This window comes from Orycteropus afer, unplaced genomic scaffold, assembly GCF_000298275.1.
Source record: "Orycteropus afer afer isolate SDZICR_OR568_19922 unplaced genomic scaffold, OryAfe1.0 scaffold00037, whole genome shotgun sequence".
Lineage (NCBI taxonomy): Eukaryota > Metazoa > Chordata > Mammalia > Tubulidentata > Orycteropodidae > Orycteropus > Orycteropus afer.
In genome coordinates, this window is record NW_006921624.1 from 16,535,615 (window position 1) to 16,548,498 (window position 12,884).

Consider the following 12,884-nt stretch of genomic DNA (forward strand, 5'->3'; position numbering starts at 1 on the left):
ACACATAAAAGTGCTGGTTTCCCCATAACCTCCCCACTGCTAGCATTTAAACTGTGGACCTTTGTGAATAACCTGTCTTCTCCTCAATATTTTAAGATCATCTTTTTGTCCTTGGTGCTTCATTATGATATGTCTGGGTACAGAATGATTTATTTATTTACTTTTTTATTTTTACTGATTGGGACTTGGTGTGCTTCTCATACTTGAAGATTTGCCTTTCATCAGTTTTGAAAAGTTCTCAGTGATGATGTCGTTGACTACTGCTTCTCACGTTTCTTTGATTCTCTTTCTGTAACCCTGCATTCATCTTAAATTCAATTTCATCTTTTCCATCTCTTCTATTTCACCTCACTGAATTCTAAATTCAACACAGCTAACTTCCCATGCACTAATTATAATGATCTCTGTGTAATCTAGCATTATGCGTTAATTGAATTTCAATTTTAATCATTATGTTTTTTTATTTGTGGAAGTTTATTCAGTCCTTTATGAGGATGGCCTTTCTTTTTCCTTATATGTTTTTCTTTTTCTTAAGTCCTCTTTTTCAGTGTTTTTTTTTTTGTTTGTTTGTTTGTTTGTTTTTGTTTTTCAGTTTGGGTATTCTTATTTTATAGTCTCTACAACGTAGTGTCTAAGGCATTTGACTGCTGACCAGAAGGTTGGTGGTTCAAACCCACCAACCACTCTGTGGAAGGAAGACTGGGCAAACTACTTCCATGAAGATTTACCACCTCAGAAACCCAAAGGGGTTGCTATGAGTCAGAATAGACTCAATGGCAGTGAGATTTTATTAGTATTATTATTATTGTTTTATTAACTGGATTTCTTGAGGTTTTATCTTTTTGTACATTGTGTCAGTTAACTCTCACTCAAGCTAGGTTCTTTCCTGTGGATGCTAGAATTTGAGTTGTGAATTTATCCTCAGTGTGGATTTATCTATGAAAATCCTATAAACCAGGGTAAAGTTTTCCTTTTGACCTTCTGTTGTCAAATTTTTGGCCTGGGACCAATTTTTATGCAAAATTATCCAGCTGGGAATTCCCAGATCATACTGTTAGTATGAACTCAATACCAAACCTGTGTGAGATGTAGTCTTATATGTTGACTTTCTGTGGTTCTTAGCTTTATACAAGGGTTTCAATGCTAACTTGCACAACATAGGGGCCCAATGAAGTGGTCTAAGACCAAATTCCTAGGTTACAGAAATGGGCACCTTTCCTATCACCTCCAGGACAATGCAGAACCAGCTCAGGAGCTTAATGGTCCATTTTTTTCATTTCCTATTTATTTCTGACTTCCAGGGATTTATATTTTATTTTTATGAGTTATACACTTAACTGAGCATCTCTAGGTGTTTAAAGTAGGAATATTTTCATAACTATGTCTTTAATCCTATTTGGTACATAAAGACTCTCATGGTTACAACTGCAAAGCCATTTCAATTCTCCTGGAATCTAGATTTCTGGGTCCATGGAGTTGAGGTCACCCACCCAGGTCATTTGTCCTCAGGTGCCCTTTTGAACCTTTAGCATTTAAGGAACTGTTTTCCTAATGTCACCTTCAAGTCAAACATTAGCCTAGTACACACTTCAGCAGAGATTGCTTGGTCTTTGGCATTGGGCTCCTTTGGAAGATTAAAATGACCTTCAGGATACGACCCTGCTGAGACCCACCTATTTAACCTGCTTTCAATTTTCCTAGCACCTTCACGATACCTTCAGATTGATGCTGCTCTATTCAAATCAAAGCTACTCGTGATAAATATATTCTGTTGCACTAATTTTTGGTATTTCTTTGTGTATAATAGGTTTCTGACACAATACTACCAAACCCTTTGCCTTATTTGCCTTCCTGGCCAAACTCCAATCAGTATAACTTGCCTTTTGAATTTAGCTTCTTCCTTTGTCTGAGCTTATACCTTTACTGCTGAGCACTGTGGGGGAAAGGGCAGGGAGAAACCGTGCAACCATGCAGACAGACCATATTCATGGTCCCATTATCTATGAAAATCTTAACGTTGTTCAGCAATCCTGGTTTGCCTTATGGGTCATCTCTCCCACTTCCCACAAACCAAAAACCAAACTCACTGCCGTGGAGTCAGACCCGACTCATAGCGACCCCTCCTTGGGTTTCCCAAGTGGTATCGTTATGGAAGTAGCTCACCCAGTCTTCCTTCCGAGGAGTGGCTGAACCTACCCCCCTCTTCTTACAGAGGTGCTTTCAGAATATAGCCTTACTTTTTACTTCTTAGAGGGAATAAGGGACCATATTAACTTTCTCAAATGCCATCCACCAAATTTATGAACTGATTTGTACTGGAAAACATTCCTTTCTTCCTTTCTTCCAATTACAAGAGAGGAAATTCCCTCTTCCTGTGTAAGTATGGTGACCATATAACTTATCCTCTAAGCCTGCATTCTTTTGAAAGTAAAAGGGGGACTCTATTAATAATTACCCCAGGACAACAGGTGTAAACCGGAATTCTCCTGAGCAAACAAGGACATGTGGTCGCCCTCTGTGTAAGACTGGTCATCCCACTTGTCCTCTGAGTACCCAATTTTACTTTCTGAAGCATCACATTCCCTAGAGTGTTTACCCTCATTCCTACATTATCACATTTTCCTTCTCTCTGAGCTCCTCATTAACGTATTTAACAATATTTCAATCTCTTTTATCTATTAGAGAAAATCAGAAAAAGTAGGTGATAATTCTGATGTTGTTGTTGTTGCTATGTGCCGTCAAGTCGGCCCTGACTCATAGCAACCCCTCCTTGGGTTTCCAAGGCAGTATCACTACGGAAGTAGGATTGCCCAACCTTCCTTCCGAGGAGTGGCTGGTGGGTTTGAACCGCCAGCCTTCTGGTTAGCAGTCAAGTGCTTTAGCCACTATGCTACCAGAGCTCCTGATAATTCTGATAGCCAACATTTATTAGGTGTTTACAAAGAACCAGACAGTCTGCTAAGCATTATCAACATCTTACCTCACAACAAACCCCACTTTACAGATGAGAAAACTGAGAGCCAGAGAGGTTAATGCCAAGGTTTGTTTTAGGAAGGACTGCTGAGCGTTTTATACTCAGTTCATTCACCTAGCAGAGGGGACCTAGTAGTTTCTGTTTTTAAATGAAACAAGGTGTGATTTTAGGTCAAGAAGGATCCCACGACCTAGTGAATGCAATGCTGATACCTGTTTGGGTTGGGTTCTGATTTCTCAATGACAATCTTTCCCTCCTAGTTATTGAATTGGTTGATTTTAAAATAACCTTTTAAAAACTATAAACATTTTGAAAATGTAACTCATAAAACTAGAACCATTTTTCTTATACATTTTAGTCAGTCTTTGGTTTTTCTCAACTCTGTGTGACAGCACAATGTGAAAAACATAAAATAACTTTTTTATTTCTCTGTCTTTAAAAAATCATAAAGTCTATGTGCTGAACCAAATAAAACGAGCATTGCCAAATCTGTAAACAAGGGAGGATTGTCCAAGCCAAGGAAGAAGTTTTCAAATGATGTGCTATTGTTATAGAAAATTGTGCCTGTTTTGGTCGAAATGACCAAAGATTGTGGACAACAGATGGAATGTAACGTATTATACTAGTGAAAATTTCTTTCTCTGTGAATTTTTTCATTTCTGTTCTCATAGTGTTGACCTCATAGTCCAATGTCTAGAACAGTTGAGGGGCCTGGACTGCCTACATCTCTGCTTTGCAAGCTAAGTTATAGTCATCACAAAACAAAGATATGAGGCTCTTTCTTCACACTGGGATGGAAAGGAATATAGTTACTCACCTTCAACTTCCAGCCTCACTAGTTTGGAATATGCTGTCCCGAGGCTGTTTTTTGCCACACATCGATAATGCCCTGCGTCTTCCTTTTGCACATTATGAATCCTCAAACTTCCAGATTCAAGAACAGCAATGCGGGAATTTTCCTGCCAGAAACAGGGATATCTTAAATTTTAAAACTTCCTGGCTCAATCAAGGACATATTTGTCAAAGTTTATCAACTCATCATCATCACTGTTATTATCATCCATATAACTTTAACATTTATTGAGCATTTATTATGTATCATACACAATGTTAAATGACATAGCAAAAATTACCAAAATTAATCTTCGTAATGACACCACAAGACATGGTTTATTTTTATTTTCTTTCATCACATAAGGACACTGAGATTTACTTGACTTGCTGAAAGTTACACCAAGTCTGTCTGATTGCATGCATTGGTTCAACTACCATGTATGCACATACTCTCTACAGTATCCTTAAGGGAATAGATGTACTTTGAAATTTTAGAAAATTCTAAAAAATTAAAATTTATCTTTGGGGTTAAAATAGTACATTTATTTATTTTTTCTTCTTGGATTTTAAATTCAGCAGCATAGTAGGAGCTCTGGTGGCATAGTGGATAAGATATTTGACTGCTAACCAGGTCAGCAGTTCAAACCCATCAGCGGCTCCATGGAAGGAAGATAGGGCAATCTACTTCCGTAGAGATTTATAGCCTCAAAACCCAATGAGGGTCACTATGAGTTGGAGTCAATTCGATGGCAGTGAGTTGTGTTTTTTTTTTTTTTTTTTGGTTTGAGCATACACTCTTGCTTTCATTATAGAAAATACATCCAATATTTATACCAAAAGGAAGGCCAAAGAGTTGTATAATCATAACATTTCAGCATCATTTTTTCTATTCTTAACAAAACAAAGCTAGGCAATTTTGTACCTTTTCTCAATTCATTAACATATATTGAGACCTATGCATTTCATGTGCAATATGCTAGGCACAGTAAGATGAAAACCATAAAGCTTGTGATGTTGTGTTCACAGTTAGGTGATAAGCATAGAAAGAGACAATGATGATGCACTACAATAATTTATCAACAAATTTGTGAGTAAGATACAAAGGCAGTAGAGAATAAGCACGGATAATAAAATTTTAATGTATCAACTCTGCATAACTTAGCAGGTACCAGGGTATTTTCTCACCAGTCTTGAACCTTGCTGTTCTAACTTTACTCCAGAGTGTCTATCCTCAACCCTTTTCTTCCTCAGTTCTCTCCCTCCTCCCCATGACTGTCAGTTCTAAAACCTGGATTTTATTGCCATCTTTTTTTCTCCCTGAAGTCTCAAAGATTCCATGTTAATAAATAAATAAATAAGCCAGCCAACCAACAAACAAAAGAAACTCTAGCTTTGCTTTTGCTTTGTTCCCTTTTTCATCCGTAACACTACTGGTTGGCATCTCCTCCCACCCCCACTCTCCATCCATCTCCAACAGGGGTGCCTTACAATTTAGATAGGTGGGAATAGAAACACTTAAGTGTGGTTCAAATGCATATGAAAAAAAATTTATGCTACAATTTTGTAAGTGTGTAGCTGAGTTTAGAAAGGACTGTTACAGTTTCAACTATGTTTCATATGCAGACTTCATCATCATGACCACTTACCCTGAGAGCAGTGTCACCCTTGATCCAAGACACTGATGGTTTGGGATTGCCCATCGTGGTGCATGGCAGAACTGCCTTTAATCCCTCTATTATTTTCACATTTATGGGAGGACGGGTTATTTTAGGCTCTAAAGGGAAATAAAAATTGAAAATTAAAACGGCAATGTGACCATATCAAACTTAGAGTTTCTAACTTTCTCTATAATTCTAAATATCTATTTAAAAAATAATGTTAGGCATATTATATAATTTGTTGTTATTGTTGTTATGTGCCGTTGAGTTGGACCCGACTCATAGCGACCCCTCTGTGGGTTTCCAAGGCAGTATCACTACAGAAGTAGATTGCCCAACCTTCCTTCCAACGAGTGGCTGGTAGGTTTGAACCATTAGCCTTCTGGTTAGCAATCAAGTACCTTAGACACTACACTACCAGAGCTCCCATTATATAATTTAGTGGATATCAAATAGGAATCATATTTAAAAGTTTAAGTTATCTCTGTTTTCATTAAAATATTATTTGGAAAACACCAAATTTATGACACATATTAAGAGTTTAAAATTTATAAAACTTCAGCTTTATAAAAGAGTTAATAAAATGTTCATTAACGTAAGCAGTCACCTTAACAACTTCAGCATTATTCAATTCATGTTGATAGACATAAAAACATTTGAAAACAAATTTTTTTATATAGGGATTTTTTTTTCTTTACATAACCTACTTTGTCTTTCATTGCCATCTTAATACAATTTGATTATTAAAAATGACATACGTTTGTCATTTAGAAAGCAAACTAAATATTATCACATGAATAATCAGAAGAAATTCTGTCATACAACTGGGGGACGTCAACCCTGAAAAACTTAACTTAGGCAATTTCACTGCTGTGAAATAATCTTAAATTAATTTTTTCAGAAAATATAGTTTTATACCAGTTAACTACTTTTTTGTTCTCTAATATGAAACTTTCAGAGGACTGATTTTCTAAATCTAATATATAGAAAAGGAGCTCTGGTGGTGTAGTGCCTAAGACATTTGATTGCTAATCAGAAGACTAATGGTTTAAACCCACCAGCCACTCCTCGGAAGGAAGACTGGGCAATCTACTTCCATAGAGATACTGCCTTGGAAACCCAAGGAGCATTTCTGTGGGACAGGACTGACTTGACAGCAGTGAGTGAGAGTCAATAGAAGGAAGGAGCCCTGGTAGTGAAATGGTGAAGCAGTCATCTGCCAACCAAAAGATCAGTGGCTCAAACCTAGCAGCCCTCTGTGAGAGAAAGATGTGGGAGTCTGCTTCATAAAGACCGCAGCTTAGAAACCCTATGGCACAGTTTTAGTCTGTCCTATAAGGCCACTATGAATGAGCATTAACTCGATAGTAAGGATTTAGGTTTTGGAATATATCGAACAATTGACAGGTTCAGGATGCCAGTTATTTTTGTACTTGAACTATTTAGAAGTTCATTAAAACTACATTTCTTTCCTTAGCAATCTTGTTACAGCAACAAAACAGGACTGTCTTTGCAGGAAATATGAGTGAGAAATGGATGCATTTTATTTCTTTTAGGTCCCATATCATAGTCAGCCTGTTATTTTGCCAAAGAGAGCATGAAATAAGGACTTTTTTTCTTTCTACCTCTATTGTAGATTTGTGTAGGGGGGATAGAGATTGTTGGTGGTTGTAAATGGTATTTTCAAAGGCTGCATTAAATACTAGTTTTTAATCAAAACATTTATTGCCATTTAGAGTTATATGGCCCTGCATTCTGGCAAAAAATACAAGGCAGACTTAAAACATATTATAGCAAAATAGCAACTTTGTCACTTTGCCTGCTATATGAAGCATACAGCTCTCTTCCCAATGAATAGTGAATACATACATTTTGATACTGGCCTCCAATTGATACTGGTGAGTGGCTTTGTCATGTGGCTACTGGTGAAAACTCAGGTTATGAGCTGATATTCCTGTGACATAGACAAAGTATTTTTCATTTTTTCCATTTGGATTTCCTGTTCAGTCTATGTATGTATCAAGTCTGAGTCTTAGATAACGTCTCAGACCTTTGCTTAAACTAAATATCTTCTGTTTTCTCAATGAAATAAGTATCTTGGACACCTGTGGAGTGGGGTTAGAAGAGTGAGGAGAGCCCAGTGGGAAATTGATTATAAAGTAAATTGGAATGAATAGAGGATTTATGAGGAGTCCTGCATTCCCCATCTAGGGGAACAAGATTCTGGGTGGAGCCATGAGCAATGACTACTCTGAACAGATACTGACTCTTGTTGAAGCAGGACACTAGAACCAGCCTGCTGAGCCAGGGTGAAGCTCGCACCTGATGGATTATAGGGAAGCTGGGGGAGGAAGTGCCTGGGGACGGGGTTAGAGTGGTTGGAGTAGGAATGGGGCAACCTCGGAGGTGTCCTAGAAGCTGCTCTTTACCAACTGATGAAAGCATTCCAGAATTTTAGCAGCTGAGATCGTCAAACCAGTGTATACCCATCTGAATGTGTGAGCTCATCTAAAAAGAGGATGGGGAAGAGGAGAGGAGAGGAGCAGAGGGGAGGGGAGGGGAAGGGAAGGGAGGGGAGGGGAGGGAATTTAAGACAGCACCAAGATCAAGACCATTTAGTGCCAGAGAGAATATGAGAAATATTCAAAGAAAAGGTAGCTACAAAACAGTGAAATAATTCAATGTATCCTGTCCTCAGAATCCAGCCTTCATTATTTAACAATGAGAGCTTTACAATTTCTTCGCTTTATTTTCTTACTACCCCACATGCTAAACAGAATGGCTTATGGGTACATCTCCACCTACTACTGACAGGGCCCCCAAACCAACATTCACACAAAGCCCCACTAGTGCCCTATTCTAATTTATCTATAAAACAAAAACCAAGCCTACTGCCATAGACTAGATTCTGACTCATAGCAACCCCCACTGGGTTTCCAAGGCTATAAATCTTTACATAAGCAGACTGTCTCATCTTTCTTCCACGCAATAACTGGTGAGTTTGAACCACTGAACTCTGGGTTAGCAGCCCAATGCCATCACCACGGTATCAACAGAGCTCCTTCTAATTAATCTATGACTTCATTTTTACATATGACCAAACAATAAAAGATTAGCAGATTTTTTAGAAATATTATGAATATACAAAAGAACCAAAATAAAATCAAAGCTTATCTTGAAGGAAACAGAAATAAGGCAGAAGAAAGAAGAAAATGTTTTTAAAAAATTCATTAGGGATATCCTTAAGAAGCCTAAGTAAATATTGCATCATACAAGAAGAAATTAGAGAAGTAATTCTTACAAATTAAAACAATGCACTTTAATATAAAAACACCCAACAGAAGGGCAAAATAACAGAATGGTCATACAGAAGACAAAATTTACAAGGAGAAGAAAATATCAAAGAACTCTCCAAGAAGGTAGATTATCGAGGTTTTGTTTTGACTTGAACTTGTCTTGTACTAAACCTCCAGATAGGAGGAGACCTCTATTTACTGCCTTTCCCAAAGTGCACCAAGTCAGCATTAAAATCAATAGATGTTTCTCTTTCTCACTCACTCATCTTCACTTGCAGGGCTCCACAACTTTCTGCAGCTCCTCCCACGCCGTTGTTGGCTATGCAGCAGTAAATGCCATCATCGCTGTCTTCCACACTCAGGATGGTGAGGAGCTGTCCATTCTCCCGAATGCTGTACCGAGTATCAAAGAGCCTGCAGGTCACAGAGGAAAAGGGCAGATTAGGACCCCATCTATGGTTCCTTGGGTTGATTAATTGATCAAACGGATGGCTTGTCAATGGAGGAAGTTTAAAAGGAAGGTTAAGACGAAGCTTGAGTGACTTCTGAATATCAGAATGATATTATTTGGTAGAATAAAATTAATATTATGTTATAATCTTTTCTAGACTCCAATAGTTAAAGCACTCCTGAGTCCTTCAAAAATGTTTTCAAAAGATGAGTTCTAGTGATAATAGAACAAAGGGTATCATTGCTGATATAAGATGGATTTTCACTGAAAGTAGAGAATATCAGAAAGATGTTTATGTCTCATGGACAAAGCAAAAGCATTTGACTGTATGGATCATAACAAATTACAGATAATATTGCAAAGAATGAGAATTCCAGAACACTTAATTGTGCTCATGCTGAATCTGTACATAGACCAAGAGACAGTCATTAGAACAGAACAAAAGGATACTGAATGATTTAAAATCAAGAATGGCATGTGAGCATTGTATCCTTTCACCATACTTATCCAGTCTATATGTTGAGCTACTAATCTAAGAGGGTGGACTATATAAAGAATAATATGGCATCAGGACTGGAGGAAGACTCATTAACAGCCTGAGATAAACAGATGATAAAACCTTGCTTGCAGAAAGTGAAAAGGACTTGAAGCACTTACTGATGAAGATCAAAGACTACAGCCTTCAGTGTGGATTACACCTCATCATTAAGAAAAGAAAAATCCTCACAAATGGACCATAAGCAACATCATGATAAATGGAGAAAATAATCAAGTTGTCAAGGTTTTCATTTTACTTGGATTCACAATCAACACTCATGGAAGCAGAAGTCAAGAAATCAAAGGACATATTGCATTGGGCAAATTTTCTGCAAAAGACTTCTTTAAAGTGTTAAAAAGCAAAGGTGTCACTTGGAGGACTAAGGTGGTAAACTTTGATATTTTTGATTGCCTCAGATGCGTGTGAAAGGTGGACAATGAATAAGGAAGACTGGAGAAGAATTGATTCATTTGAATTATAGTGTTGCCAAAGAATACTTAATGTATCATGGACTACTAGAACAATGAAATCTATCTTGGAAGAAAGACAGCCAGAATTCTCCTTATAAGGTTGGTGAGACTTTGTCTCATGTACTTTGGACATGTTATCAGGAGGGACTAGTCCTTGGAGAAAAACATCATGGTTGGTAAAGTAGAGGGTCAGCAAAAAGAGGAAGACCTTCACCGAGACGGACTGGTACAGTGGCTGCAACAGTGGGCTCAAGTGTGGCAATGAGTCTGTGGATAGTGAAGGAGCTCTGGTGGTGCAGCGCCTAAGGCATTTGACTGCTAACCAGAAGGTTGGCAGTTCAAACCCACCAGCCACTCCTTGGAAGGAAGACTGGGCAATCTACTTCTAAAGATATACCACCTCAGAAACCCAAAAGGGGTCACTATGAGTCAGAATTGACTTGATGGCAGTGAGTTTTTTTTTTTTTTTTTTTAAGTTGAAGGACTAGGGGGTGTTCTTTTCTGTTGTACATAGGGTCATTATGAGTCAGAACTGATTGGATGGCACCTAACAGCAGCACCAATAAGACCAAATGTAGATGTGTAAATTTAATTTTATTTAGGAAAGTATAATGTATCCAAGATATGTGAGTTTTCTCCCCATAATTACTGGGAAGTAGCTGCTAGAAAATGAACACAAACACGCATAAATGTGACTAGCAGAAAGATTTAAATAAGTACTTGGCTGAGTGCCCACCAAGTGCCAGGGATTATTTTAGTAACTCAGGATACAACAGGAACCAAACCACTTCAACCTTCATGCCTTACATATGTAATCTCATTTAATTAAATGCAAAGTAATGAGAAGGACTTAAGACCTCAAAAAGAGAAATTTGAGGGGAGGCATCAATATAAAAGTGGGTTTTATGACCAAATAAGGATTCTTTATGCAAAACATGTGTAGTTGGCAGAATTATGGCCTCCCAAAGATCAATCTTAATTGCTAAAACCTGTAGTAAATATGTTACCTTACATGGTAAGAAGGACTTTGCAGGTATAATTAAATTTAGGATCTCAAAATAGATTATTCTAGATTATCTGGCTGGCCTTTAAGATGGAAGAGTGAAGCAGATGAGTCAGAGGAAGATACATAATAGCAGAGGCAGAAGTTGGAGTGATGAAATTCCTGGATTGGAATATGGAGAAAAAGGCCATGAGTCGAGGAACACAGGTGGCTTCCAGAAGCTGGAAAAGACAAGAAATTGGATTCTGTCCCAGAGACCCCAGAAGGAACATAGACAGGCCAAAACCTTGATTTTAGTCTTACAGACCAGGACAGACTTGGAAGAAGGAAGAGATCATCCACTTCTCAAAGAATTGGCCAATGAAAACCTTATGGATAGCAGTGGAACACTGTCTGATATATCACTGGAAAACTTTATGAATAGCCTTGAAACATTGTCCAATAGAGAGCTGGAAGATGAGCCCCTCAGGTCACAAGGCACTCAAAACACAACTGGGGAAGAAACAGCTGCAAACATCCATTAATAAATGGAATATGGAATGTATGAAATATGAATCTAGGAAAACTGGAAGTTGTCAACAATGAAATGAAATGCATAAAGATCAATATCCTAGGTATTAGTGAGCTGAGATGGACTGGTTTTGGCCATTTTGAATCAGACAACTATATGACCTACTATGCTGGGAATGACAAATTGAAAAGGAATGGCATGGCATTCATCATCACAAAGAATGTTTCAAGATCTGTCCTATAGTACAATGCTGTCAGTGATAGAATAATATTCATACACCTACAAGAAGACCAGTTAATAGTACTATTGTCCAAATACACACACCAATCACCAAAGCCAAAGATGAGGAAATTGAAGATTCTTACTAACTTCTGCAGTCTGAAAATGACTGAACATGCAATCAAGATATGTTGAAAGTCCCTGGTGATTAGAATACAGAAGTTGGAAACAAAGAAAAATCACCAGTAGTTGGAAAATATGGCCTTGGCAATAGAAATAACCTTGGAGATCTCATGATAGAGTTTTGCAAAACCAACAACTTATTCATTGCAAATACCTTTTTTCAACAATACATATGGCAGCTATACATCGGGACTTCACCAGACGGAGTACACAGGAATCAGATTGACTACATATGTGGAAAAAGGCGATGGAGAAGCTTAATATTTTCAGCCAAAACAGTGCCAGGAGCTAATTGTGGAACAGATTATCAGTTGCTCATATGCAAGTTCGAGTTGAAGATAATTAAAATAAGTCCACAAGAGCCAAAATATGACCTTGCTTATATCCCACCTGAATTTAGAGACCATCTAAAGAATAAATTTGATGCATTGAACATCAATGACCAAAAACTAGAGGAATTACAGGACGACATTGAGAACATCATCCATGAAGAAGGCAAGAGGTCATTAAAAAGGCAGGAAAGGAAGAAAAGACCAAAATGGATTTCAGAAGAGACTCTGAAACTTGCCCTTGAATGGAGAGTAGCTAAAGCAAATGGAAGAAATGACAAGATAAAAGAGCTGAACAGAAGATTTCAAAGAGCAGCTTGAAAAGACAAAACTAATTATTACAATGAAATGTGCAAATACCTGGAGTTAGAAAACCAAAAGGAAAGAATACACTCATCATTTCTTTTTTTTTTTTTTT

At 37.6% G+C, this 12,884-nt stretch overlaps 1 protein-coding gene across 1 annotated transcript in view; it reads right to left on the minus strand.

The window, feature by feature from the left end:
* Positions 1-12,884, minus strand: part of MUSK (muscle associated receptor tyrosine kinase) — a 115,710-nt gene that overhangs the window by 78,748 nt on the left and 24,078 nt on the right. Inside the window, exons 3-5 of the mRNA XM_042780387.1 lie at positions 9,025-9,176; positions 5,455-5,582; positions 3,792-3,933 (exon numbers count right to left, since the gene is read on the minus strand). Of these exons, the coding sequence (XP_042636321.1) occupies positions 3,792-3,933; positions 5,455-5,582; positions 9,025-9,176 (422 nt within the window). The remainder of the gene's footprint in view (positions 1-3,791; positions 3,934-5,454; positions 5,583-9,024; positions 9,177-12,884) is intronic.